This window comes from Pongo abelii, chromosome 19, assembly GCF_028885655.2.
Source record: "Pongo abelii isolate AG06213 chromosome 19, NHGRI_mPonAbe1-v2.0_pri, whole genome shotgun sequence".
Lineage (NCBI taxonomy): Eukaryota > Metazoa > Chordata > Mammalia > Primates > Hominidae > Pongo > Pongo abelii.
Genome location: NC_072004.2, coordinates 98112403 through 98139662, shown reverse-complemented (window position 1 = coordinate 98139662; position 27260 = coordinate 98112403). Strand labels below are relative to the sequence as shown.

At 52.2% G+C, this 27260-nt stretch overlaps 1 protein-coding gene across 1 annotated transcript in view; it reads left to right on the top strand.

The window, feature by feature from the left end:
- Positions 1 to 2852: 2852 nt before the first annotated feature.
- Positions 2853 to 27260, top strand: part of RAB40B (RAB40B, member RAS oncogene family) — a 38956-nt gene continuing 14548 nt past the window's right edge. Inside the window, exon 1 of the mRNA XM_002827990.6 lies at positions 2853 to 3103. Within this exon, the coding sequence (XP_002828036.2) occupies positions 2962 to 3103 (142 nt within the window). The 5' untranslated portion in view covers positions 2853 to 2961. The remainder of the gene's footprint in view (positions 3104 to 27260) is intronic.

Below are 27260 nucleotides of genomic sequence, written 5' to 3'. Positions count from 1 at the left end.
CTGGAGTGCAGTGGTGTGACAGTGGCTCACTACAACCTCTGCTTCCTGGGTTCAAGTGATTCTCCTGCCTCAGCCTCCTGAGTAGCTGGGACTACAGGCTAGCGCCACCATGCTCAGCTAATTTTTGTATTTTTAGTAGAGATGGCGTTTTGCTACGTTGGCCAGGCTGGTCTCGAACTCCTGATCTCGAGTGATCCACCCACCTTGGCCTCCCAAAGTGCTGGGATTACAGGCATGAGCCACCACGCCCGGCCTCACCTCCACCTTCTGATGACATTTTACCCGTGGAGAAGCATCAGTAAATGTTCCTTTCATTCCTTCTGCCCACTGAGGCCTAGTCTCCAGAGCAGCTCCAGGCCATGGGTGGGTGGACGTTCAAGGAGATTTCAGCCTGGCCACAGGGAGGACTATTCCGATGATCCGAGATGGACAGGTCTGGAAGCCTGGCTCTGAGTTGGGCAGAAGGTGGGCTAGTGCTGTCCAGACACCTCCAGCCTCTGCCTGGACTTTACACATGTACTGAAACTGGGGAGGAGGGAGAGGTATCCCACCACAGGACTGTCCCTCAGGAAGCTGGGGGCCCTGGTGGGAGGAACACTTCTGCTTTGGCTTTAGAAATAAACATCTCCGTTTGGTGAAAGCAATGTTTGGGGCAAGAAGATGGATGCCATATCTGAATACAGCCCTCTTCTGATGTGGTTATTTTACCTGGCCCTCCAGGTGGGAGTGGCCATGTTCCAGCTCAGCCAAGGCCAGCTTGGAGGTGACAACTAGGAGGTGGTGAGGACCTTCTGTGGGGCAGGAGAAGAGCAGACAGGGGCTCCCCCATCACCTGTCCTCTTCAGGAAGTGGTCTGGCCACCCCTCTCCATGCCCCACTGTGAACACTGCTGGACTGCTGGGTGTGACCCCGAGGGTGGGCTGGGGGCCTCCTGACCCCTATTGTACAGTGAGTCTGGACGTGTAGGTGGGGAGCGAGCAAAAGAAGGTACCCTTTCCTTACTAGGTAATATCCATGTGACCCACAGCTGATTGGAACATGGAGACTGAGGGTTAGGGATGGGAAGCAAACTCCCCTGAATTCTTTTTGGCAGAGTGGTGGGGCTGGGGACTAAATGCCATCTTTCTCATAGTTTTCTAGCATCCATCTTCCATCCTCTTTTCTTCCTCTGACCTTCCTTCTAAAAAAAATAGTGCTGTAATCCCAGCATTTTGGGAGGCCGAAGTGGATCACTTGAGGTCAGGAGTTAAAGACCAACCAGCCTGGCCAACATGGCGAAATCCCATCTCTACTAAAAATGCAAAAATTAGCTGGGTGTGGTGGCACATGCCTGTAATCCTAGCTACTTGGGAGGCTTGAACCCAGGAGGTGGAAGTTGCAGTGAGCCAAGATTACGCCACTGCACTCCAGCCTGGGCAACAGAGCAAGACTCTGTCTCAAAAAAAAAAAAAAAAAGTGGCTGCATTAGTAACTAAAGCAACTAATCAACCAATGAACAACAGGTGTTGCAAACTAAATTGGCATTCCAAAGTAAACATTTTCTAGGTCCAAATGAATGCAAATGACAAATATAATAATCTTGACTTCAGTCTCTTTTGTAATTCTTCTTCCGCTCCCTCTTCTGTTCCTCCCCCACAAAAAAATTTCTAATGGGGTCTAGAGCAGTTCCCTACACAGCGCAGGGTGGAGGGGAGGAAGTAGTGCGGGCATTATCCTTCTTCTTGGACGGAGCTAGCCCTTTGCCTGCTGCCTGAATTCTGCACCAAATAAACCAATGTGCACCTGGTGAGACCCTCAGAGCGAAGGGCGGGACTCAGCCTGGCACCCCTTGCTCTCTAGAGCAGAGGAGAAGCGAAAAGGCTGGAGGGTCTCACCCAATGCTCTCCTTCAGCACTCACGCAAACACATGCGTGGATGCACAAACAGGCAAGTGCACGCACACATAGGAGCACATGCATAGACAGAAGCAGCACACGCAGACACACACATGCAAAGATGCCTGCAAAGGCACACATGCACACGCACATACATGTGCAGACACCTGCAGAGGCACACATGCATACGCAGACACACAGATGTGCAGACATCTGCAGAGGGACACATGCACACGCAGACACCTGCAAAGGCACACATACACACGCACATACATGTGCAAACACCTGCAGAGGCACACATGCACACGCAGACATGCACACACACGAACACATGCACACGTACACAGGCGCATGTGCACACACAGGCATTCAGGCACGCCGCGTAAATGGGGCAAGGACGAGGCCCTGGATGAACCGTCGGGAGAGACCGCGAGCCTGTATTCTACGGCGACAGGGACTCCTGCGGCGAGGCGGCCTGCGGGGGCCTTCCGGCCGCGTCCGCGAACTGGACCGACCCCGAGCCCCACCCGGCCCGGCGCCCGAGGTCTCCCTGGTGGGCAGGTGGGGAGGCCCCACGCTGGGACCCTGCACCGCCCCTCGCCCCTCCCGACTCGGGGCGTGCAGACCCGACGACCGTGGGAGCGAGTTGGTGGCGCTCACGGGCGCACGCGAGAGTGTAAACACCCGGCCCCACCCCCTGCTCGCCCCCACCCCGCCCCGCCATTGGCTGCGGAAGCAGAGTCCCCGCCTCCTGCTTGTTCTGGCTCCGCCCCTGCCCCGTCTCCGGGCCTCCATTGGCTGTGGCGACAGCGACCTTTCAGGAGGGGCGGGTGGGCGTCAGCCCGGAGGCGGTGACGAGAGTAAGATGGACGGACAACCACGCCAATGAAAGCGCGCAGCTGCCCTAGCAACTGCGGCCCACCAATGGCGGGGCCGGGCGGGGCTGCGCGCTGTCAGCGCTGGGCGGCGGGGCGGGGCCGGCGGCGAGCAAGGACTCGGGGCCCGCGCGGCGCCTCTCGGGGCCGGGCCGCCGCCTCTGCGCTCAGCCCCGCAGGCCGGGCATGGGTGGAGGCGCCGGGCCGGCACGATGAGCGCCCTGGGCAGCCCCGTCCGGGCCTACGACTTTCTGCTCAAGTTCTTGCTGGTGGGCGACAGCGACGTGGGCAAGGGCGAGATCCTGGCGAGCCTGCAGGACGGCGCGGCCGAGTCCCCGTACGGCCACCCGGCGGGTGAGCGCGGGCGGAGGGCGTGTCGGGGTGCGGACGCGGGGCCGGGGAGGGGCGCGGGGCTGGGGAGGGGGTGCGGATGGGGGTCCGGGTCCGGGGGCGCGAGACCGGGCGGGGGTCGGGAAGAGGCCGGGGCGCGTGGCCGGGGAGGGTAGGAGTCCGGGTCCGGGGGCGCGGGGCTGAGGCGGAGCGCGGTTCGCGGGCGGGCCTTTCTCCGCCCGGCCCTGGCCCTCGTGCGGCGGCGTCCCTGTTGCACCCCCGGTTCCGCTCGAGGCCCCCGCGGCGCAGTCTCCATCCTTCTCCGCAGTCTGCGCGCAGCGGGAGCCCGCGGCTGGGCCGGGCGCTGGGCTCCTCCCGACCTGGGGCCGCCGCTGTGGGGACCCGGGGAGGACTCGAGTCCGCACGTGCGCGTTCGGTCGCGGGAACAGGAGGGGCGGGAGGGGACGCGAGCTCCGGGGCGCCTGGGGCGGAGCGCGGCGAGCAGGTGCCCAGGGGCTGGGTCTGCGCGTGGGTCGGAGGGGAGGGGAGACCAGGGTCCGGTCCCGAGGCCAGGGGTCCCGCGTGTCCGGGGGAGAGGAAGGAACACAGGTGACTCGCGTGCGGAAGAGGGGACCCCCACGACAGCGGCCGGAGAGGGGGTTCCAGGGCGAGGGGAGGCCGGAGCGCCCAGAGCTCCCAGGCAGGCAGCCCGGGGATCCCCCAAGTTTGAGGCTTGAAAGCCGGCGCCCGGCGAGGGGGTGGACGGCTCCGGGGAAAGAAAGGCGGGGGCAGGAACCCAGGAGAAGGGGGAACGCGCAAAGGCGAACACCTCGGCTGGGAGTGAGGAGCAGGCGGGGCCTTCACCCACCCGCATCCCTGGAACAGCCTGGACAAGGCCGACCCTGAGGCTGTGGAAGGAGCCCCGCCTGTGCCCACCTTCCTGCCGCGCCTCGGGGCTGAACCCACACTTCCAACAGAGACCTGCTCTGGGTCCTGGGCGGAGGAGGGCAGCCGGGCGTGGAGATGGAGTCTTAGTGGGAAGGACCTGTCAGCTCTGGGGCCTGGGAAGGGTCTGGGAAGCCCCAGGTCCAGGGTCCTGCCAGAGATGAACTTTGCGGGAGAGGGTGGGAGGAAGCGGGATCTGAGGCTGCTCGGTAGAGGGTGCAGGCTATCCCCTAAGGGCAGCTCCAGGCAGGCGGCGTGGGCACTAAGGGAGTGTGGCACGGCTGGAGGGGGCGGCCTGAGACTGTGGAGCGTGGGGTGGGACTCAGGTGCCCGGCCACACCTCAGCTTAGGGGAGGGGGTGAGAAATGGGCAGAGTTTGGGGGAGCAGCTGAGATGGGCTTGGGCTCCCGACCAGCACCCGGAGGCCTCTTGAAACTGCAGCACGCGGGGGAGTCTCTGGCAGCCGGTGGGTGCAGAGTGTGCTCCGTGGGGCAGGAGGGGAGCCTGCGTCTCTACCTGTTCCCAGGCACTGCTGCCCCCGCATGTCCTACCCCCCTTCCCGCTTGGTGGCAGGTCTTTAGGACCGTGGTGTCCAGTAGGATGCCATGAGCCACGTGTGGCTGTGGAAGTGTAATTAGAAGGAAAGAGAACAAAAAGCTTCCATTAGTCACATTTCCAGATAGTTCGGATGTCGCTGTGGCAAAGTTCGCGGGCCAGCGCTGCCCTGGAGATTGAGCGCCTGGAGGACAGGGCTGGAGATTGAGCGCCTGGAGGACAGGGCTTTGTCCGCACGGTGCCCTCGGGGTCTGGGCTCAGTGAGGGATGAACCCTGCCAGAGCTACAGGAATAAAGCACCCAACAAAGTGTACTCCCAGACGAATGTGGCGCTTTAAGAGCTGTGCGTGTTTTGGGGGAGCAGACGGTTGACAGTGTTGAGTTTGATTGAAGGTGAGTGCCGTGGGGCGTGTCTGAGAAGGGCCACGCGCAGAATGTTTGTGAAACTTCCTTCTGGTTGGTTTGAACGGAGGCTCAGGGATGCTTCTGCTGCATGACTTTTGGTTGCTACATGCTGAACTGAGGACGACCCAAAACCATGGACCAATGCTTTGTAATAAAGGCTTTCCCTTGACACCGAGGGAGGATTTAGGCTAAAAATACACCTCGCACCCGGGCCGGGGGCAGTGGCTCACACCTGTAATCCCAACTTTGGGAGGCCAAGGCGGGCGGATCACCTGAGGTCAGGGGTTCGAGACCAGCCTAATCAACATGGAGAAACCCTGTCTCTACTATAAATACAAAATTAGCTGAGCGTGGTGTCACATGCCTGTAATCCCAGCTACTCGGGAGGCTGAGGCAGGAGAATTGCTTGAGCCCGGTAGGCGGAGGTTGCAGTGAGCCGAGATCGCACCATTGTACTCCAGCCTGGGCAATAAGAGCGAAACTCTGTCTTAAAAAAAAAAAAATCCTATCAAGAGCTTTGTTGTCTACTTGGCATGAGCTGCTGTAGAAAAAAACTGATATCATGGGTGAACCCTTGCAGGTTTTTGATTTACCAAATATTTGTTTTAGAGTTAAGAAAAGGTGTTCTGAAAAATAGTAAGAAGTTGAGATCATTATGTTTTGTTTTTGATTTTTTCAGAGACAGGGTCTTTTCTGTCGCCCAGGCTGGCGTGCAGTGGTGTGACTGCAGATCACTGCAGCCTTGACCCTCCTGGGTTCAAGCCATCCTCCTGTTTTGGCCTCCTCAAATGCTGAGATTATAGGCCTGAGCCACAGCACCTGGCCATGGTTTTTTTTTTTTTAATGACATGTTTCACTGAGAAACAGTACAGGTGCTTGTTATTGAAAAGTGAGGGCAGCCGGGCGCAGTGGCTCACAGCTGTAATCCCAGCACTTGGGGAGGCCGAGGTGGGCAGGTCATGAGGTCAGGAGTTTGAGACCAGCCTGGCCAACATGGCGAAACCCTATCTCTACTAAAAATACAAAAATTAGCTGGGCATGGTGCCACGTGCCTGTAATCCCAGCTACTCGGGAGACTGAGGCAGGAGAATCGCTGGAACCCAGGAAGTGGAGGGTGAAGTGAGCTGAGATCGCACCATTGCACTCCAGCCCAGCGACAGAGACTCCGTCTCAAAAAAAAAAAGAAAGAAAGAAAGATGAGGGCGTTCGTAACTCCACACTCCATTTGCCTCCACCCAATTCCTCCTGAGTTTTGTAGCCCAGGCTGTTATTTTTATATTGTCCAGGTTTATAGCCCTTGCTTCTGTATTGTGGCTGTAGTGCCCGCAAGAATTTAGTATCAATTCAACATTTAAATACAGTCAGTGCTCACCAAAGTCCTTTTACCATTTCTGTGTCTGTTCATTGTGCTGTCCCTCTTAATCAGCTAGATTTCATTATCAGTCATTTTTTCAGAAGGACTCGAGTATTTCCTGAGTGTTTTTTTTGTGTCTGAGAATGTCTGCCCGTGGTCTTTATCTTTGAACAATATAGAGATATCTTGGCTGGGTATAATACTCTTAGGTTTATTTTCTTCCCCAACACTTTGCAGCTGTCGTTCCACCATCCCCTGGCTCACATGTGCTGCGGGGAAGCCTGAGGTCGGCTGATTTTTCCCCTTGTGGAGGCGTGTCCTTCCCTTCATGAATTTCTGAGGAATTCTTTCTTTTTGTCTCATAGTTCTTCTGCTTAACCAGACCATGTCTCAGAGTTGAATGTTTTGTGTTAAACTTTTAGTGTGCATGTATTCTTTGAGTTTCCAGGTGTGTGTGTGTGTGTGTGTGTGTGTGTGTGTGTGTATATATATATATATATATTTTTTTTTTTTTTCTTAAATGTAGTCTCAATCTGTTGCCCAGGTTGGAGTGCAGTGGTGTGATCTCAGCTCACTGCAACCTCCACCTCCCAGGTTCAAGTGATTCTCCTGCTTCAACCTCCCAGGTAACTGGGATTACAGGTGCCTGCCACCACGCTGGGCTAATTTGTTTTTGTATTTTTAGTAGAGACGGAGTTTCACCATGTTGGCCAGGGTGGTCTCGAACTCCTAACCTCAGGTGATCTGCCCGGCTCAGCCTCCCAAAGTGCTGGGATTACAGGTGTGAGCCACAGTGCACGGCCTGAATTTTTCTGATTATCTTATGCCTTTCCTATTTGTTGGTAATTTTGATTTCAGTAAACTGTTCTAGCTGTTTCTAACTTATTGATTAGTTTAGTAAAGATATTATTTTCATCTCCTAATTTTCTCTTAGTTTTGGAGTTTTCCTTTTTTTTTTTTTTATTTTTGAGATGGAGTCTCGCTCTGTTGCCCAGGCTGGAATGCAGTGGTGCGATCTCAGCTCACTGCAACCTCTGCCTCCCAGGTTCAAGAAATTCTCCTGTCTCAGCCTCCCGAGTAGCTGGGACTACAGGTGTGTGCCACCATGCCTGGCTAATTTTTGTATTTTTAGTAGAGACGGGGTTTCACTTTGTTAGCCAGGATGGTCTGGAACTCCTGACCTCGGGTGATCCGCCTGCCTCGGCCTCCCAAAGTGCTGGGATTACAGGCGTGAGCCACCGCGCCTGGCCTATATGCACTTATGTGACTGTGTCTCTGGCCCCCGTTATGTGAATGAGACTCTCCCATGTTGTGTGAGTCTGTGGGGTGTTAATTCTCATGGTGTGTGACATCCCTTTTGTGACTCTACCATGATTTATTCTCCATCCTGCGGGTGACGGGCATTTGGGTGGTTTCAGTTTTCTGACTATTATGGCTTGTTCTGCCATGAACATTCCTGGTACATATCCTTTGCGTTTGTGTTGAAAGTTACCTATGCGTGTGAATCGCTGGGTATCAGGCATGCAAATGTCCGCACAGGTTTCCCTGTAGTAGATTCTCCCAAAGCATTTTTCACTTGGTGCTCCCACCAGCAAAGCCAGAGGCCCGGCTGTGTCACCTTCCCTCCCAGCACGGGGCTGTCTCTGTCCTTCTGTGGTGTGTAGTTTGCATTTCTCTGATGACTAATTGAGCACTTTGTCATACGTCTATGCAAAATTCCTCTTTTGAAAAATGCCCAAGTCGGCCTGGCCTGGTGGCTCACACCTGCAATCCCAGCACTTTCAGAGGCCGAGGCGAGTGGATCACCAGAGGTCAGGAGTTCGAGACCAGCCTGGCTAACTTGGTGAAACCCCGTCTCTACTAAAAATACAAAAAAAAATAGCCAGGTGTGGTGGCGGGCGCCTGTAGTCCCAGCTACTCGGGAGACTGAGGCAGGAGAAGCACTTGAACCCGGGAGGCGGAGGTTGCAGTGAGCTGAGATCACACACCAGCCTGGGCAACAGAGTGAGACTCTGTCTCCAAAAAAAAAAAAGAAAGAGAAAGAAGAAAAATGCCCATCTTGTGTCTGTTTTTTCATTTAGGTTGAATTTCTTTCAATGATTGCTAGGAGTGTTTAAAATATAGATTCTGGCTGTGAGTCCTTTGTCGGCTGTGTGATCCTGGATATCCACTCTCATCTGCACGTTACCTTTCCACTCCTTCAATAGTATTTTTGGATGAACAGAAGCTCTTAATTTTAACATAATCCAAATTATCAGTGTTTTGTGGTTAGGACTTTGGGTCCTGTTTAACAAAACTTTGCTGCTCCCAGATAAAAAAAAATGTTGTCTACAAGCATCGTTTTACCTTTGACATGAATGGCTGCCTCCAGCTGGGGTGAGGCCTGAGGCAGGGATCAAGACGCACTTTTTTCAGTTGGATGCCCCCCACCCCCACCCTGCATTGCACGGCCACCGTTGTCTCAGCCCGGAGCCCGCTTGTGGGTCTGGGTCTGCACCGTTGGCCCGCCTGTCTCTCGTGTGTGTGCCCCGGGGCAGACTCTGTCTTCTGTGGATGGACGTGCCCTGTGCTGGCCAGGGCAGTCAGGTGCATCTTGTCCTTGCTCAGGCAGCTGTGCCCAGGTGTTCCCTTTGCTCTGATACAGTCAGCGAGGCCTGGATTCTCCCTCCTGGGCATTTGTCTTCCTCTCAGTCTGTAGTTGGAGGGTGGAGTTCTTGGATCCTGGACCCTGTCGGCAACCTGAGTCCACGGACCGTGCGGACCCCACTGCTCTGCCTGTCACCTGAGTCCACAGACCGTGCGGACCCCACTGCTCTGCCTGTCACCTGAGTCCACAGACCGTGCGGACCCCCACTGCTCTGCCTGTCACCTGAGTCCACGGACCGTGCGGACCCCACTGCTCTGCCTGTCACCTGAGTCCACGGACCCTGCGGACCCCACTGCTCTGCCTGTCACCTGAGTCCACGGACCCTGCGGACCCCACTGCTCTGCCTGTCACCTGAGTCCACGGACCGTGCGGACCCCACTGCTCTGCCTGTCACCTGAGTCCACGGACCGTGCGGACCCCACTGCTCTGCCTGTCACCTGAGTCCACGGACCGTGCGGACCCCACTGCTCTGCCTGTTACCTGAGTCCACGGACCGTGTAGACCCCACTGCTCTGCCTGTCACCTGAGTTCACAGACCTTACAGACCCCACTGCTCTGCCTGTCACCTGAGTCCATGGACCATGCGGACCTCACTGCTCTGCCGGTTACCCAGGGAAATGTCTTCTGTTCTGCAGCACACTTCACACACGCTGGTACCCCTGTTTCCTGGTGGCCTGGACCCCGTTTCCGTCTGGCAGCTGGGTCCCCGGTTCAGGCTCTTTCCCCTTGGAAGTTCCATTTCTCTCCAGGCAGGGGTAGAAGGAAGGCGTCACCAGGCTGGCCCAGGATATGGTCGGGGCACAGCAGGGCCCTGCCTTTCTGCCATCCCAGCTGGTGTTTCCAACACCGGATTGTGTCCCTTCTCTGAGTGCTGAGTTTTCTGCCTTTTGCACATTTTTTTGTTTGTTTGTTTTTTGAGACAGAGTCTCACTCTGTCGCCCTGGCTGGAGTGCAATGTTGCCACATCGGCTCACTGCAATCTCTGCCTCCTGGGCTCAAGTGATTCTCCTGCCTCAGCCCCCCGAGTAGCTGGGATTACAGGTGTAATGTGCCCAGCTAATTTTTGTATTTTTAGTAGAGACAAGGGTTTCACCATGTTGGTCAGGCTGGTCTCAAACTCCTGACCTCAGGTGATCCGCCCGCCTTGGCCTCCCGAGTAGCTGGGATTACAGGCATGAGCCAGCATGCCCAGCCTTTTGCACATGTTTATTGGTGACAGGGAGGGGGGTGGATTAACTACACCAGATGCCACCAGCACATGTTTATTAGTGACAGGGAGGGAGGGGGATTAACTACACCAGATGCCACCACGTCTTGCCTCCCACCCTTTTCCCCAGCATGAGGCCCTCATTGTCTTCTCCAATCCTTTCTCCTGGCTGTTTCTTCAGTGTCCTTTTCCCAGCATGAAAGTCCCATTGTTCTTTCTTAGTTTCATTTTTGCTAAGAGCTAATAATAATAACCCTCACTTACTGAGAGGGGGAATCATCTTGAGAGAGGTTATGTTGTGAGGCCCAGAGAGGCTGAGCCACTCCCTCAAGACTACACAGTACGTGGACGCACCGGGGTGCAGGTGCAGGGCCTGGCCCTCCCCTCTGTTTCCAATGTTTAATGTTGGGAGAAGGCTCCACTGAGGGAGCTTTTCTTCCCGGAGAGGAGCATCAGAGCCTCCGTTACGGAAAGTGACACAGTTGCTGGGGTTTGCTCCTTCCTCTTTACCTTGGACAGATGTTCCCCTGGGACACGCGTGCCCACTCCATGCTCCTCTGGGGCACACGTGCATACTCCATCTCCCTCCGATTCTGCAGATCTTCCCCTGGACACACGTGCACACTCTGCTCCCCGGGAACACACGTGCACACTCCGTGCTTCCTCCAATTCTGCAGATCTTCCCCTGGACACACGTGCACACTCTCTGCTCCCCGGGGACACGTGTGCACACTCCGTGCTCCCTCCGATTCTGCAGGTCTTCCCCCGGGGACACATGTGCACACTCCATCTCCCTCCAATTCTGCAGATCTTCCCCTGGACACGTGTGCACACTCTCTGCTCCCCGGGAACATGTGTGCACACTCCATCTCCCTCCAATTCTGCAGATCTTCTGGATACATGTGCACACTCTCTGGTCCCCGGGGACACGTGTGCACACTCCGTGCTCCCTCCCATTCTGCAGATCTTCCCCTGGACACATGTGCACACTCTCTGCTCCCCTGGACACGCATGCACACTCCATGCTCCCTCTAATTCTGCAGACAGAGGTAGATATGCCGCTTGATACAGCTACTCTTCTGGTTTCCCTTGGCAACCACCTCGAGATTTAAAACACGGTTTTTAAAGTCATCACTTTCAAGTTTGAACTGAAAGTCAAATCATATTTTATCCTGCTTCTTTATAGTGCAATCCTTAAGGAGGAGATGGTTTTCTACTTCTTTTTTTTTTTTGAGATGAAGTTTTGCTCTGTCGCCCAGGCTGGAGTGCAGTGGCACGATCTCGGTTCACTGCAACCTCCACCTCCTGGGTTCAAGCGATTCTCCTGCCTCAGCCTCCTGAGTAGCTGGGATTACAGGCGCCCACCACCACATCCAGCTAGTTTTTTGTATTTTTAGTGGAGACGGGGTTTCACTGTCTTGCCCAGGCTGATCTTGAACTCCTGACCTCGTGATCCACCCGCCTTGGCCTCCAAAAGTGCTGGGATTACAGGTGTGAGCCACCGCATCCAGCCAGTTTTCTACTTCTTTATCTCCTGTGGTACCACTTGTGAGCAAATTAATTTTTAAAATACATTGCGTTTTAAAAATTGCGTCATAAATGTTTCTATGCGTTTGAAAATAACACCATTGCATTGTATCAAGTTTTCCCATTAGAAGCCCTCAATTCGGCCGCAACTCGCCTGTGTCCTGCAGGGTCCTCTCCCTGCCCTGATGACCCGTTACTTCTGGAACCCCAGCCCCAGGTGAACCTGATTTCCAGTGACGGGCTGGGAGAGGCTCAAAACAAGCCAGCCAGGTTTCTCCAGGCAGAGAGAGGGTCAGCTCTGGGGACTGGCAGCCTACCCATCGCCCCTGAGTCCCCTGTCACCAGGCTGTCCACCAGCCTGGCACCAGGCACCGCCGTGGTGCAGAGTGGACGCCGCTGGAGCAGGCAGACCCGCAGTCCTGCCTCATCCTGCCAGCCGCACCTGCTCACTGCTCCTCCTGCCCCAGGAGTGCAGGCTGCTCCGCGCTGGGTGCATTTGGAGTGAAGACAGCGGCAAGGGGCGTCAGAGGCAACAGTGGAATCAGCTGGTATGTGCTGGCTGTGGGTACTGTTCACATTCCGAGATGTTTTTAACCTTTATTTTAAACATTATTCCCAGGATTCTTCAGCTTAATTAGCTCTATACACACAAAACCTGAAAAGAGCAACAGCATCCAAAGGCCTTGGGCATAAAAATATTAGAGATCTAGACTTTATCAAACAAAACAATTTTTAAATTTTTTTTGAGACAGAGTCTCACTCTGTTGCTCAGGCTGGACTTGGCTCACTGCAACCTCTGCCTCCTGGGTTCAAGCAATTTTCCTGCCTCAGTGTCCTGAGTAGCTGGGATTACAGGCATGCACCACCATGCCCGGCTAATTTTTGTATTTTTAGTAAAGACGGGGTTTCACTATGTTGGCCAGGCTGGTCTCGAACTCCTGACCTCAGGTGATCCACCTGCCACGGCCTCCCAAAGTGCTGGGATTACAGGCGTGAGCCACCACACCCGGCCCAAACAAAACTGTTTGTTTATTTATTTATTTATTTTTGAGACGGAGTCTCGCTTTGTCACCCAGCTGGAGTGCTGTGGCGTGTTCTCAGCTCACTGCACCCTCCGCCTCCCAGCTTCAAGCACTTCTTCTGCCTCAGCCTCCTGAGTAGCTGGGATTACAGGCGCCTGCCACCATGCCTGGCTAATTTTTTGGTATTTTTAATGGAGATGGGGTTTCACCATGTTGGTCAGGCTGGTCTCGAACTCCTGACCTCGTGATCTACCCGCCTCGGCCTCCCAAAGTGCTGGGATCACAGGCGTGAGCCACCGCGCCCGGCCCAAAACAATTTTTAAAAGTGGTCATGAGGGCCAGGCATGGTGGCTCACGCCTATAATCCCAGCACTTTGGGATCGCTTGAGCTCAGGAGTTCAGACCAGCCTGGGAAACATAGGGAAACCTCATCTCTACAGAAAGTTTAAAAATTAGCTGGGCGTGATGGTGACTTAGTGTGTTTTGGGCCCCAGCTGGCAGAGAGAAGGATGGACTGATGGACGCTCAGCACCAGGAAACAAAAACTTTCAGGGATGTAAAGTCTTTTTTGAAAGCAGGTCTGGCTTATTGCCCAGGCTGGAGTGCAGTGGTGCGATCACAGCTTAATGGAGCTTTGACCTCCTGGGCTCAAGCAGTCCTCTCACCTCAGCCCCACAGTTGGCTGGGACTATAGGTGCATGCCACCATGCCCGGCTAATTATTTTATTTTTAGTAGAGAGAGGGTCTTGCTATGCCACCCAGGCTTGTCTTGAATTTCTGGGCTCAAGCGATCCTCCTGCCTTGGCTTCCCAAAGTGTTGAGATTACAGGCATGAGCCACCGCGCCTGGCTGGAGGCGTAAAGTCTTGAAGGCACCTGCCCTGCGTGATCGGCAGCCAGTCAGGAGAGCTGGTTATCCGGGAACCCTGTGCTTCACTTCTCAGTCTCTCCGAGGATGCCAGCACCTCTCACAGAAGCTGGCGGCCATGTCCTGGAGAGAGAGCCCCAGAAAGCTGTCAGTGGAGAACAACAAGGCCATTGTAACAGATCTTGGGGTTTTCTCAGCTAGGAATGAGCCTCAGGCTGTTTTTACTTTATGTGGGTTATGTATCCCGACCTCTTGCAGCTGATAATTAATTAATTACCCTCCCCGAAATGTGACTCAGCGAAGTTTGCTCATGAATTTGAATCAACTGGTGTGTTATTTATATTTGTGACTTGTGATAGAACTGGCATTTTGTTTGACTAAAAATAAAAGTAAAAACAAGTTTACAGAGGCGTAAATATACATATTAAACTCTAGTGACCCTAATACATAAGGCCAGAAGTTATTATCTTAATAAGAAAGAGTAAATAGATAAGTATGAAGAGTATGAAATTTTCTCTTAGATTAATAACATCCTTCTGGAAATAAAGTCTGTTTCTTCCAGCCCAGGATGCCATGTATGTTTGAGGAGAGAACGCTGTAGTACACTCGCGGGTTCAAATCCCGTCGTGTTGGTTTGACGTTGGAGAGACACAGAGGCCAGCATCATCAGATCTGGGCATCATTGGGGGTGTGGGAGGGGCCCACAAACAAGAGTCTTCCATGCCCTTGACCTCTGAGCACCCTTCCCCCCAGCACTGGACAGGAGAGTCTTCCACGCCCCTGAGCTCTGAGCATCCTTCCCCCCAGCACTGGACGGGAGGGTCTTCGACGCCCCTGAGCTCTGAGCATCCTTCCCCCCAGCACTGGACGGGAGGGTCTTCCACACCCCTGAGCTCTGAGCACCCTTCCCCCCGGCACTGGACGGGAGGGTCTTCCACGCCCCTGAGCTCTGAGCACCCTTCCCCCCAGCACTGGACGGGAGGAGCGTGGAGGAAGGTGGGGGGCTCCAGAGCTGCTGAGTGAAGTGGCTTTTGGATGGGCTGCTGTGACTAATGGAAAAGAGCTGCCGAGTGAAGGGGTTTTTGGACAAATTGAAACAGAGATTTACTCTCTCACAGTTCTAGAGACCAGAAGCCCAGAATGAAGGTGTTGCCTGGGCCATGCTCCCTCGGCAGGCTCTAAGCAGAGACCCTTCCTGACTCCCCCAACTTCTGGGGTGCTGCTGGCAGCCCTCAGCATTCCGTGGCAGCACCGTTGCAGTCCCTGCTGTCTGTCATCACAGAGCCTTCTCTCCTGGGTGTCTGTGTCCCCAAATCTCTCTGTGCTTATAAGAACACTAGCCATTGGATTTAGGGTCCACCTAACTCAGTATGACCTCATCTTAACTTGATTACATCTGAAAAGACCCTTGGCCAGGCACAGTGGCTCATGCCTATAATCCCATCACTTTCGGAGGCCGAGGCAGGTGGATCACTTGAGATCAGGAGTTCGAGACCAGCCTGGCCAACATGGTGAAATCCCATCTCTACTAAAAATACAAAAATTAGCTGGGTGTGATGGCAGGTGCCTGTAATCTCAGCTACTTAGGAGGCTGAGGCAGGAGAATCACTTGAACCCGGGAGGTGGAGGTTTCAGTGAGCTGAGATCGTGCCACTGCACTCCAGCCTCCAGCCTGGATGACAGAGTGAGACTTTGTCTCAAAAAACAAAAAAAAGAAGGCTGGGTGCGGTGGCTCATGCCTGTAATCCCAGCACTTTGGGAGTCTGAGGCAGGCAGATCACGAGGTTAGCAGTTCGAGACCAGCCTGGCCAACATGGTGAAACCCCGTCTCTACTAAAAATACAAAAATTGGCTGGGTGTGGTGGTGGGCGCCTGTAATCCCAGCTACTTGGGAGGCTGAGGTAGGAGAATCGTTTGAATCCAGGAGGCGGAGGTTGCAGTGAGCTGAGATTGCACCATCACACTCCAGCCTGGGTGACCGGGCGAGACTCCGTCTCAAAAAAAAAAAAGAGGAGAAGAGATCCTGTTTCCAAATCAGGTCACATTCTGAAGTTCTGGGTGAATGTGAGCCTTTGGGGGACACTTCAACCCAGTATAGATAGATGGTGAAACCTGAGAGGACAGTTTCATTCTCATGAAGGAAGAGCTGGGCACCCAGGGACCCTGTGGGTCCCCTCTTCTTGGAGTTTCAGCACTGGAGCCCCTGGCCCTGTTCGCTCCTGTTGGCTGGGGCCCTGGATGGGCCCCTAGGACCTGCCCCGGAGGCAGGCTGGGTGCCTGGGGCCCGCCCCATCTGAGTGTTTCACTGCTGGGCTGTCTCCGTGGGACCCTACGGGCTACATAGCTCATTCTGCCGGTCGTCCATGCTTGGCGTTGGAGCACTGAAGCTTTGTCCCTGTGTGCGGCGAAGGAGTTGGTGACTCTAAGGAGGCCCCAGGAATGTGCATTTAAGTGCACGGCCACATTTGAGAACCACTGCGTGTGCTGTCTCTTTCCACGGTGTTTCTCCTCCTCCTCCCTCCCCATCCTCCTTTTCCCTTCTGGCCCATTTCCCCCTCCCCCTCCCGCCCCCTCCCTCCTCCCGCCCCCCTCCCTCCCCCCTCCCCCTCCTTCCCCCTCCCTCCCCCTCCCTTCCCCTCCCTCCCCCTCCCTCCCCCTCCCTCCTCCCGCCCCCTCCCCATTCCTTTCCTCTCCCGCTTCCTCTCTGGTTTTATTGAGATATAGTTTGCTTACAGTAAAATTTCTGCCTTCTTGAGTTTTTTTTTTTTCCTTTTTTGAGACAGAGTTTCACTCTTGTCACCCAGGCTGGAGTGCAATGGCGTGATCTCGGCTCACTGCAACCCCTGCCTTTGGATTCAAGCAATTCTCCTGCCTCAGCCTCCTGAGTAGCTGGGATTATAGGTGCCCGCCACCACGCCCGGGTAATTTTTCTATTTTTAGTAGAGATGGGGTTTTGCCATATTGGCCAGGCTGGTCTCGAACTCCTGACCTCAGGTGATCCGCCCGCCTCGACCTCCCAGAGTTCTAGGATTACAGGCGTGGGCCACCATGCCTGGCCCCTTCTTGAGTTTTGACAAAGACAGTTGTGTGATCACCATCACAGTCAGGATGGAGAACACCTCCACCATGCAGAAGTTTCCGCAGCCTCTTTGTAGGCAACCCCTCCCCAGCCCCAGCTCCTCAGCCTCCGATGTGCCTGCATCCCAGAGGCCTTTGAGCCTGGCTCCCGTCACTCAGCAGCCCTGAGCCTCTGAGGCCATCTGACTTGTCAGGTGCGCCAAGAGCTCATTGCTTTTGATTGTGGGACAGTAGAGATGAACCACAGTCCGTCACCCACCCACCCTCTGAGGAGGGTTTGGGTGATTTCCAGCTTTTGGCGATCTATGAAGAAAGCCACTGTACACGTTTATGTACTCGTTTTTGTGCAAACTTGTTTTTATTTCACTTGGGTAAAATATCCAGGGGTGGAGTTGCTGGGTCATATGATAAATGAATGACTAACTTTACAAGAAACTGCCAAACCCTTTTCCACACTGACCACACCGTTTGCATCCCTGTCAGCAGTGTGTGAGTGTTTCAATTGTCAACATTCTTTGGTTTTGTTTTTTTAAATGTTAGCCACTCATAGGTGTGCAGTGGTATCTCATTGTAATTTTTTTTTTTTTTTTTTTTTTTTTTTGAGACAGAGTCTCTCTCTCTCACCCAGGCTAGAGTGCAAAGGCGCGATCTTGGCTCACTGCAACCCCTGCCTCCCGGGTTCAAGTGATTCTCCTGCCTCAGCCTCCCGAGTAGCTGGGATTACAGGTGCCTGCTACTACACCCAGCTAATTTTTGTATTTTTAGTAGAGACAGGGTTTCACCACGTTGGCCAGGGTGGTCTCGAACTCCTGACTTCAGGTGATCCACCTGCCTCGGCCTCCTAAAGTGCTGGGATTACAGGGGTTAGCTGCTGCGCCTGGCCAGTATTTTATTGTAATTTTAATTTGCATTTCCTGTGCTCATATACCATCCTCGTATTCTCTTTGGTGAAGTGTTTTTTTCAGATCTTTTGCCCAATTTTTCTTTTCTTTTCTTTTTTTTTGGAAACGGTGTCTTGCTCTGTTGCCCAGGCTGGAGTGCAGTGGTGCAGTCATAGCTCACTGCAGCCTCCACCTACTGGGCTCAAGTGATCCTCCCCCGTGTTTCCCCAGTAGCTGGACTCCAAGTGCACACCACCAGGCCTGGCTAATTGAACAAAGAAAAGTTTTGTAGAGATGAAGGTCTCACTATATTGTCCAGACTAGCCTTGAGAGATCCTCAAGAGATCCTGGGCTCAAGAGATCCTCCGACCTCGGCCTCCCAAAGTGGTGGGATTACAGTTGTGAGCCACTATGTCTGGCCTCTTTTGCTTATTTTGAAAAACCTGAATTGTTTATTTTTTTTATTGAATTTTGAGAATATTTAAATATGTTCTGGATGTAAGTCTTTACCCAGAAATGTGTTTTCAAGTATTTTCACCCAGTCTGTGCCTTTCCTTTCCATTTAGTATCTTTTAAAGAATAAGAGTTTTTACTTTTGAAGAAATCCAGTTGATCAATTTTTTTCTTTTATAGACCATCCTTTTAATGTCATATCTAAGAAATCTTTGCCTAAGCCAAAGTCACAAAGATTTTCTTCTAGAAATTTTATAATTTTAGATTTTACATTTATGACTATGGTCCAATTTGGGGTTTTTTTTGTTTTGTTTTTTGAGATGGAGTCTCACTCTAACCCAGGCTGGAGTGCAGTGGCACCATCTCGGCTCACTGCAAGCTCCACCTCCCAGATTCAAGCGATTCTCCTGCCTCAGCCTCCCGAGTACCTGGGATTACAGGCGTGTGCCACCACGCCCGGCTAATTTTTGTATTTTTAGTAGAGACGGGGTTTCACCTTGTTGGCCAGGATGGTCTTGATATCCTGACCTCGTGATCTGCCTGCCTCAGTCTCCCAAAGTGCTGGGATTACAGGCATGGGTCACCGTGCCCGGCCGGGTTCGTTTTTTAATATAGTGTGAGGTACAGATTGAGATTCGTTACTTTTGCACAGGGATGTCTAATTGTTCCAGCAGCATTTGTTGAAAAGACTATTCTTTATTGTATGGCCTTTGCACTTTGGTCAAACATCAATTGGCCATTTTTGTGTGGACCTATTTCTAGACTCAATTCTGTTCCATTTTTCTATTCATGTATTTTTTATACCAGTACCATACTGTGTTGATTAAATATATAGTAAGTCTTCAGTTTGAGGAGTCTGAGTCTTCCAGCTTTGCTCTTCTGACTTTCCTTTTAAATGTTGGCTTTGTTGATTTCTACCAAGAAAAGTCCTGCTAGGATTTTTGGTTGGGACTAAAACTATAGATCAATTGGGGAGACTTGTCATCTTAACAATACTGATTCTGTCAATCATGAACATGGTATGTCTCTCCATTTATTTAGGTCGTCTTTGATTCCTTTTATTAGTGGTTTGTAGCTTTTAATATATAGATCTTGCACTTTTTTTTAGATTTATACTCAAGTATTTCATGGTTTGGGGGCTACTGTACCTAGTGCTATTTAATTTCAATTTCTGATTGTTTACTGCTAGTATTTAAAAATACAACTGTTTTTTTCCATGTTGGCCTTGTATATTGTGATCTTACTAAATTCACTTATTAGTTCTAATAGCTTTCTTATTGGTTTTTGGAGAGGTGTATGTGCGTGCGTGCGTGCCTGTGTGTGCGTGCGTGCATGCGTGTGTGTGTGTACAGTAATGTCATCTGGTAATCGAGATGGTTTAATCTGCATGCCTTTTCTTTCTTTTTGTTGCCTTATTGCACTGGTTAGAACTTCCAAAATGACATTGAATTGGAGTGGTAAGAGTGGATATTTTCATGGGGAAAATATTTTCTCATTTTCATGGGGAAAGCGTTCTGTTTTTTACCATTAAGTAAAATGTTAGCTTTGAGGTTCTTTTTTTAAGATGGACTTTATCAGGTTAAGGGAGTTCTATTCCTAGTTTGCTGAGAGCTTTTATCATGAACAGGCGTTGGATTTTGTCAAATGCTGCCTCACTGAGATCACGTGGGTTTTTCTTTTTTGATTTATTGACGTGATAAATTGCACTGATAGATTTTCAAAGGTCGAACCAACTTTGCATTCCTACGATAACAGATTACTGAATTTCGTATATTTTTTATTGACGGATTCATCTCTTTTACTTTATATTTTTACTTTTAATTTATTGTATAGTAAGTTATTTTAATGATTGGAATCACAGTGCTAGAGAAATCCCCCATCTGAACCCAGTTCTGGTGGCTCCAAAGCCTCCACACAGAGCCTTGAGATGCTTTGCTGCAGGGTTGTTTGTCTCACACTCAGGGCCTGGGTCGCTGGGTGAGGCTGTGCTCATCCAAGCAGAGGGGCTTTTTTCCCTACACGGTGTCCGACTGCACTGGTTAACTACTGCTTCCTGTATTAGGAGACTTCTGCCACACGGCTGCTTCTAACTGTTCAGAGGTATTACTCTCGTTTGCCTTTTTGTCTAGAAATGTAATATTTCCTACCATAGGTAAGTTATGTTCCCTAGGAGAGCCAGCAATCTTTGAGTTATATAAATTGATTTTTAGCCAAATCTTCACTAAGGAGTTGGGGGTGGGGGAGCTCATTTACTGCTTACCTACCAAAAACTCATGTTTTTTGAGTTAATATATTATCACATGTAGTGTTTTGGCAACTGTGTTCAATGTATATGAAGCAGATATATTTGCCTTCATTTTTAGCTAATTTTCTCTCAAACATCATTTTCTTTTTTCTTTCTTTTTTTTTTTTTTTTGAGACAGAGTCTTGCTCTGTTGCCCAGGCTGGAGTGCAGTGGCACAATCTCAGCTCACTGCAGCCTCTGCCTCCCGGGTTGAAGTGATTCTCCTGCCTCAGCCTCCTGAGTAGCTGGGACTACAGGCACATGCCACCAAGCCCGGCTAATTTTTGTATTTTTAGTAGAGACGGGGTTTCACCATGTTGGCCAGGCTGGTCTCAAACCCCTGACCTTGTGATGTGCCTGCCTCGGCCTTCCAAAGTGCTGGGATTAAAGGCATGAGCCACCGTGCCTGGCCCAGAAATTATATTTTAGAATTAAAACATTTGTATCAATACTTCATATGAAAAATGTTAAAATTACATATATCATTGTATGTATTACTATTATGTAGAAAGAAAATCATATATATACATAAACAGTGAAATGAACTACACTGAAATATTAATTGTGGTTGTCCATGGGTGATAAGATTGTAGTGGTAAATATTTAGTGCCAAGCATGAATGACTTGATTTTAAATAAGCTTTTTCATATACAATATTTTTTTAACTTCAGAAGCAAAGAGTGTCAGGCAGCCTTGGTGGAGTGGCCTCCTGGAACCCTCCAGCCTCCAGCCAGGCCTTTGAGTTGAGAAGCTCACACATGTGGAGGAACTGCCATCCCATCCCCTGAGTGGCCCCGCCCAGAGCTCACACCCCTCTTTGGCAGGTGGTGGCCATGGCGGGTGGGGCTCCTGCCTGCGACCAAGGGCCAGGGCAAGACTGGATCCTATGGCCACTCCCCTGGGTGTATGGGAACTTAGGAGAGACCCAGGCCCTAGTGTGGGATCCAAGGCTGCATGAGACCTCCGTGAGAGAGGTCACCCCACCCTGAGAGCCCAGGCCTGCCTGAGTTGAGCCCTCGAACCCTGCCAGGCCTCCAGTCTGAGCAGGATGGGCCAGCCCGAGGACAGCTGCCCCCTTCTCAGGCCCTGGGAGTTATGGTCACAAGATGTCCAGCCCCACAACCATCCTCAGGGAATCCAGCACTCTGATGGGTTGTGAGGGGAGCTCTGGGATCTGGCCCCTCTGTCCCTCCCAGAGCCACTGTGGCTGCCTTGATCCCCCTTCCCCAAGACGATGTCCCTTTGTGAGCCTCCCACCACTGCGTTCACTCCGCAGCAGCTGCCACGCTCCAGGACACTGCTTCTGGGCCGTGTTCCTTCGTGTTTCCAGGTGTCCTGTGGTGGTGACAGCTCAATGGAGGCTGCCCCCTGCCCTGTGCTCAATGGAGGCTGCCCCCTGCCCTGTGCTCGGTGGAGGCTGCCCCCTGCCCTGTGCTCGGTGGAGGCTGCCCCCTGCCCTGTGCTTGGTGGAGGCTGGCCCATGCCCTGTGCTTGGTGGAGGCTGGCCCATGCCCTGTGCACTGTGACCTGCAGGTGCTTAGTGACCGGGTGGGGCAGTGGTGGCCGCACAGGGTTGGCGTGGCCTCTGCAGCACTTGTCCAGCCTGATGCTGGTCCCAGGCCTCACCTTTTGGGAGTTTAGTGTCCTAAGACAAAGGTGATTTAAAATAAATAAGGCTTGTGGCAGCCGGGCACGGTGGCTCACACCTGTAATCCCAGCACTTTGGGAGGCCAAGGCGGGCGGATCACGAGGTCAGGAGATCGAGACCATCCTGGCTAAGACGGTGAAACCCCGTCTCTACCAAAAATACAAAAAATTAGCCGGGCGTGGTGGCGGGCGCCTGTAGTCCCAGCTACTCCGGAGGCTGAGGCAGGAGAATGGCATGAACCCAGGAGGCGGAGCTTGCAGTGAGCCGAGATCGTGCCACTGCACTCCAGCCTGGGCGACAGAGTGAGACTCTGGCTCAAAACAAACAAACAAACCAAAAAACACAGAAAGGGAGCTGCTTTCACGAAAACCACACACGTAAAGTCAGATGTGAGCATTTTACAGTGCAGGTGTAAAGTGGCGTTTAATCACCACCACACTGCAGCATCAGCACCGGCCGCTTCCAGGAGCCCTGTGCTGTCCAGTGGCCATTTGCCCTGCCCCGCCCTCTGCGCCGGAGACCGCCAGTCTGCTTTCTGGCTTTCCGGTGTTACAGATTTCTCAAAAGCTGGGCTGAGAGATGAATACGTCTGTACATTGTATTGAATCAATATTTGCACCATCAACAGATCCTCGCTTGTGAAGGCAGAGTTATGCCACTTACTAAAATAGAATTAAGCAGGTGGTAGATGACTTAAAACGGATTCCTAAAATATTTACTCATTATGCAGCTACAAGTGTAGAGAATGGTGTGGCATTTGACTTCCCCCTTTTTTGTTCTTTTTTTTTAGAAGGTTAAAATTATCTTTTTGTCCCTGTTTTCTGACTCACTCAGTGAACATTCTGACGGGCTTTGTTCTAAAAGCTTTGTATATCTTTATTATATTTTGATGGACAGAGTACGTGGTAAGTTAATCAGCTAAGTGCAGTGAGCTTGAATTGTTTTATCCTAACGCTAACACTGCTGATGTCAAAAATGTTTGTTAGTTTCTTGTGGACCAAAATGTAAGGTAACACAGAGAAGGAGAAACGGTAAATAACGAAAGAGCAAACACACAGATGGGAGATAAGGTAAAAAAAAAAAAAAAAAAAGACACTGCAGAGAATGAAACAAAATGGCTCCATCAATGGGTTTATGAAAAGAAGAGTCTTCTCACAAATTGAATTTGAACATAGCTATGAAAGGATATGGTTTGAGGATTTCTCTAGGCAGACATGGCTGCGTTAGAGGGTTTATCTTTGGAACAGCATTGATTTTAGAGAAAAAAAGAGAGACTTGAAATGAGATTGGTCGTTGCTCGCTGGGCCCAGTGTCCAGACGTTGTGGGCCGTTGCTGAGGGGTGGAGAAGAGGCCCTGGGTCAGGTGCAGGGGTCGGGCAGGTGCCGCACCACAGCATCACTGACGCCCTCATCTGGGGTCAGAGGACCCCAAATCTGGGGGTTCCAGCAGACTTCAAGTGTCCTCCACAAAGAGGATGCGGGCTCTCTGTAGAGCCAGGCCACCTGTGCCTGGAAACCCCAAACGCTTGGGTGCTGGCCCTGGAGACGGGTGGTGGACGAGGATTGGAAGGTGGACACAGGAAGGCAGGTTCCCAGTGGGAAAGGCTGAGTCCACAGGGACAGAGACGCAGCATCAGGGCTGATGGAGAGCCACAACACGGGCCGCCTCTGGGCCTCGGACCTGTGGCAAGGGGGACGCATCAGGGAAGGGCCAGAGTGGGCTGAGCTGGCCACTGCAGAACGGGCCACCTCCTGGAAGCAGCTTGGCTTGTAATGCTTTCTGCCCTGTTGGGACAGGAGAAACCAGTCATTGGTTTTAGCTTTTTCTGTGGGGAATCTCATTGTAATTAGCTTTTACGACGGGCTGAGAACCTGGGACTTGGAAGAAATTCAACTTTTAGTTAAGGTATTAATTCAGAGATAGCTTGAACATTAATTGTTTAAATTAGTAGGCTGGCCGGGTGCGGTGGCTCACGCCTGTAATCCCAGCACTTTGGGAGGCCGAGGCGGGTGGATCACGAGGTCAGGGGTTCGAGACCAGCCTGACCAACATGGTGAAACCCCGTCTCTACTAAAAATACAAAAATTAGCTGGGCGTGCTGGCGGGCGCCTGTAGTCCCAGCTACTCGGGAGGCTGAGGCAGGAGAATTGCTTGAACCCGAGGAGGTGGAGCTTGCGGTGAGCCGAGATCACACCACTGCACTCCAGCCTGGGCGACAGAGTGAGACTCCATCTCAGAAAAAATAAAAAAATAAATAAATTAGTAGGCTGCCGGCCGGGCGCGGTAGCTCACGCCTGTAATCCCAGCACTTTGGGAGGCTGAGGCAGGTGGATCACCTGAGGTCAGGAGTTTGAGACCAGCCTGACCAATATGGTGAAATCTCATCTGTACTAAAATAAAAAATTATCCAGGTGTGATGGCAGGCACCTGTAATCCCAACTACTGGAGAGGCTGAGACAGGAGAATCGCTTGAATCCAGGAGGCAGAGGTTGCAATGAGTTGAGATCACGCCATTGCATTCCAGCCTGGGCGACAGAGCAAGACTCCATCTCGAAAAAGAAAAATCAGTAGGCCACTGAAGCAGAGATGTCAAACTGGCGGGGGTAAGCCTCAAAATAGGACCCAACCGAATGCAAAGGGAATGGTGCTTTGTGGGGGTGGCTGGGAAGAGCTGAGCGACTCGCCACGGAATTGGTGTGGGGTGGGGAGAGGCTGTTGAAGGTGAGGGGTGCTCTCACTGTGTGGGGGGGAGAAGCTGTTGAAGGTGAGGGGTGCCCTCACTGTGTGGGGGGGAGAGGCTGTTGAAGGTGAGGGGTGCCCTCACTGTGTGGGGGGGAGAGGCTGTTGAAGGTGAGGGGTGCCCTCACTGTGTGGGACCCCAGATGTTTGGGGAGGAGTTGGAGCCTTTGCTGAGCCGACGTGGACTGCTGGCAGCAGGTGCACAGACTTTGAGGAGCTGTGGTGAGTGCATCCCACGAGGCGGTCGGTTCCCCATTCGTAGCCAAGGAAACGGAGACCCAGGGGAGATGGAGGAAGACGCTGGTGTTGGGACTGGATTTTATCCCAGGCCTCAGGCTGCAGCGTCTGTGCTTTACCAGCCCTGTGGGGTCCTCACCGTCTCGTACCAGGAGACTCAGGGTACCAGGGGCTTCAGGTTGTCGCCGTTGCCGCCTCTCCCCGCCGGTGAGAAGGACCCACGTGTTTTCAAGGTTTTATCTCCCCACCTGTCTGCAAGAGAGTGAATGTTTGTGACCCCCCAAATTTGGGTGCTGAAACCTAATCCCAAGGTGATGGTGTTAGAAGATGGGGCTATTGGAAGGTGATTAGGTCACGTGGGGCTTTGTGGATGGGATGAGTGAAGCGTCTAAGAGCTCCCTCGCCCCTCCAGCTAGGGGAGGACATGGGGAAAAGACACCTCCATGAACCAGGAGCCCTCGTCAGACACTGGCTCTGCCTGGACCTTCATCTAGAACTTCCAGCCCCCAGAACTGTGATGACGAGTTTCTGTTGTTTAGGAGCTGCCTAGTTTATGGTATTTTCATTATGGCAACCCCACTGGCTAAGGCACTACCCCTGCCTTGCTCCACCCCCAGTTCTGAATTATGGGGTAAAGGGAGTGCCATCCGTGGGAGCAGAATAGATTCGGGAGAAGGGCCAAGTGCTGCTCTGATGGAAGCCAGCGCTTGGTGGAGACCACGTCAGACAGGCGGCTGTCATTGTCCTTTCAAAGCTGGTCACTTGCCAGGGCAGGTTGTGGGTGTGGGTTATGCATCCGGGCTGTGCTAATGGGAACTGCCAGCTGAAGAAGTCACTGAGTTCAGTTTTGGTCATGATGGTGAATAATGAAATCATTATCATTGAGTTCGATTTTATTTCCAGTTCTTGTTTATTGTTAGTGAAATTCCGGGATGTGGAGATCATTGTACTTTGCTTGGGGAAGATGTGAAAATGCATCCTTTGTAGCTTTTCCCAGTTTGGGGGGGTCAGATGTTCTCTGTCTCTCTCTCCAGTCATTGTGCTTTGTGGGTTTATCTATCAGACATTTTGGTGCAAACAAGAAAATGAACTCAAAATAGCTTAAGCACAGAGGAATGTGTTGCCTCACACAGCTGGCAGGTTGAGGGGCAGGTGTAGTTTCAGGCATGGCTGGATCCTGGTGCCTGAACGATGCCGTCAGGATTATCTCGTGTTGTTCTTTCTCCTCTGCCTACTCCCTGCACACACCCTGGCCCTGCTTTCTTCTGTGTTAGGTTCATTCTTGGGTTCGTTCTTCCCACCTGGGGAGGAAGCTGGCCGGCAGCAACTCCAAACTATACAACGTTGCCTGTGATGCCAGAGTGAGGCAGGTGACAAGGAGGCCCCCCCTCCCCCGTTCAGTCAGTCATTCCCCAAGTGTTTTAGGTTGTTGCTTTTTCTTTTCTTTTACTTTTTCTTTTTTTTTTTTTTTTTAAGACGAGTCTTGCTCTGTCGCCCAGGCTGGAGTGCAGTGGCGTGATCTCGGCTCACTGCAAGCTACGCCTCCTGGGTTCACGCCATTCTCCTGCCTCAGCCTCCCGAGTAGCTGGGACTACAGGCATCCGCCACCACACTCGGCTAATTATTTTTTTTTTTTTGTATTTTTAGTAGAGACGGGGTTTCACCGTGTTAGCCAGGATGGTCTCGATCTTCTGACCTCGTGATCCACCCGCCTTGGCCTCCCAAAGTGCTGGGGTTACAAGCATGAGCCACTGCACCCGGTCTTTTCTTCTGAGATGGAGTTTCGCTCTTTTTTGCCCAGGCTGGAGTGCAATGGTGTGATCTCGGCTCACTGCAACCTCTGCCTACTGGGTTCAAGCGATTTTTCTGCCTCAGCCTCCCAAGTAGCTGGGACTACAGGCACCCGCCACCACGCCTGTCTAGTTTTTGTATTTTTAGTAGAGGTGAGGTTTCACCATGTTGGTCAGGCTGGTCTCGAACTCCTGACCTCAGATGATCCACCTGCCTTGGCCTCCCAAAGTGCTGGGATTACCGGCATGAGCCACCACGCCTGGTACAATGAGGCAATTTTTAACTCCAGTAAAAACAAAAATTCGTACATGAAGGAAAAATAAACATTGTATACCATATCGTGGTTCAGCTGGGGATGGCGTCTACCTGGTGTCATTTTCTGTTGCTGTAACAGAATACCACAAACTGGGTAATTTATAAAGAAAATAAATGCATTTCTTACAGTTCTGGAGGCTGGGAAGTCCAAGGTTGAGGGGCTGCATCTGGGGAGGGCCTCCTGCTGCGTCATAACCTGGCAGAGGGCATTGCGCGAGCCCGTCA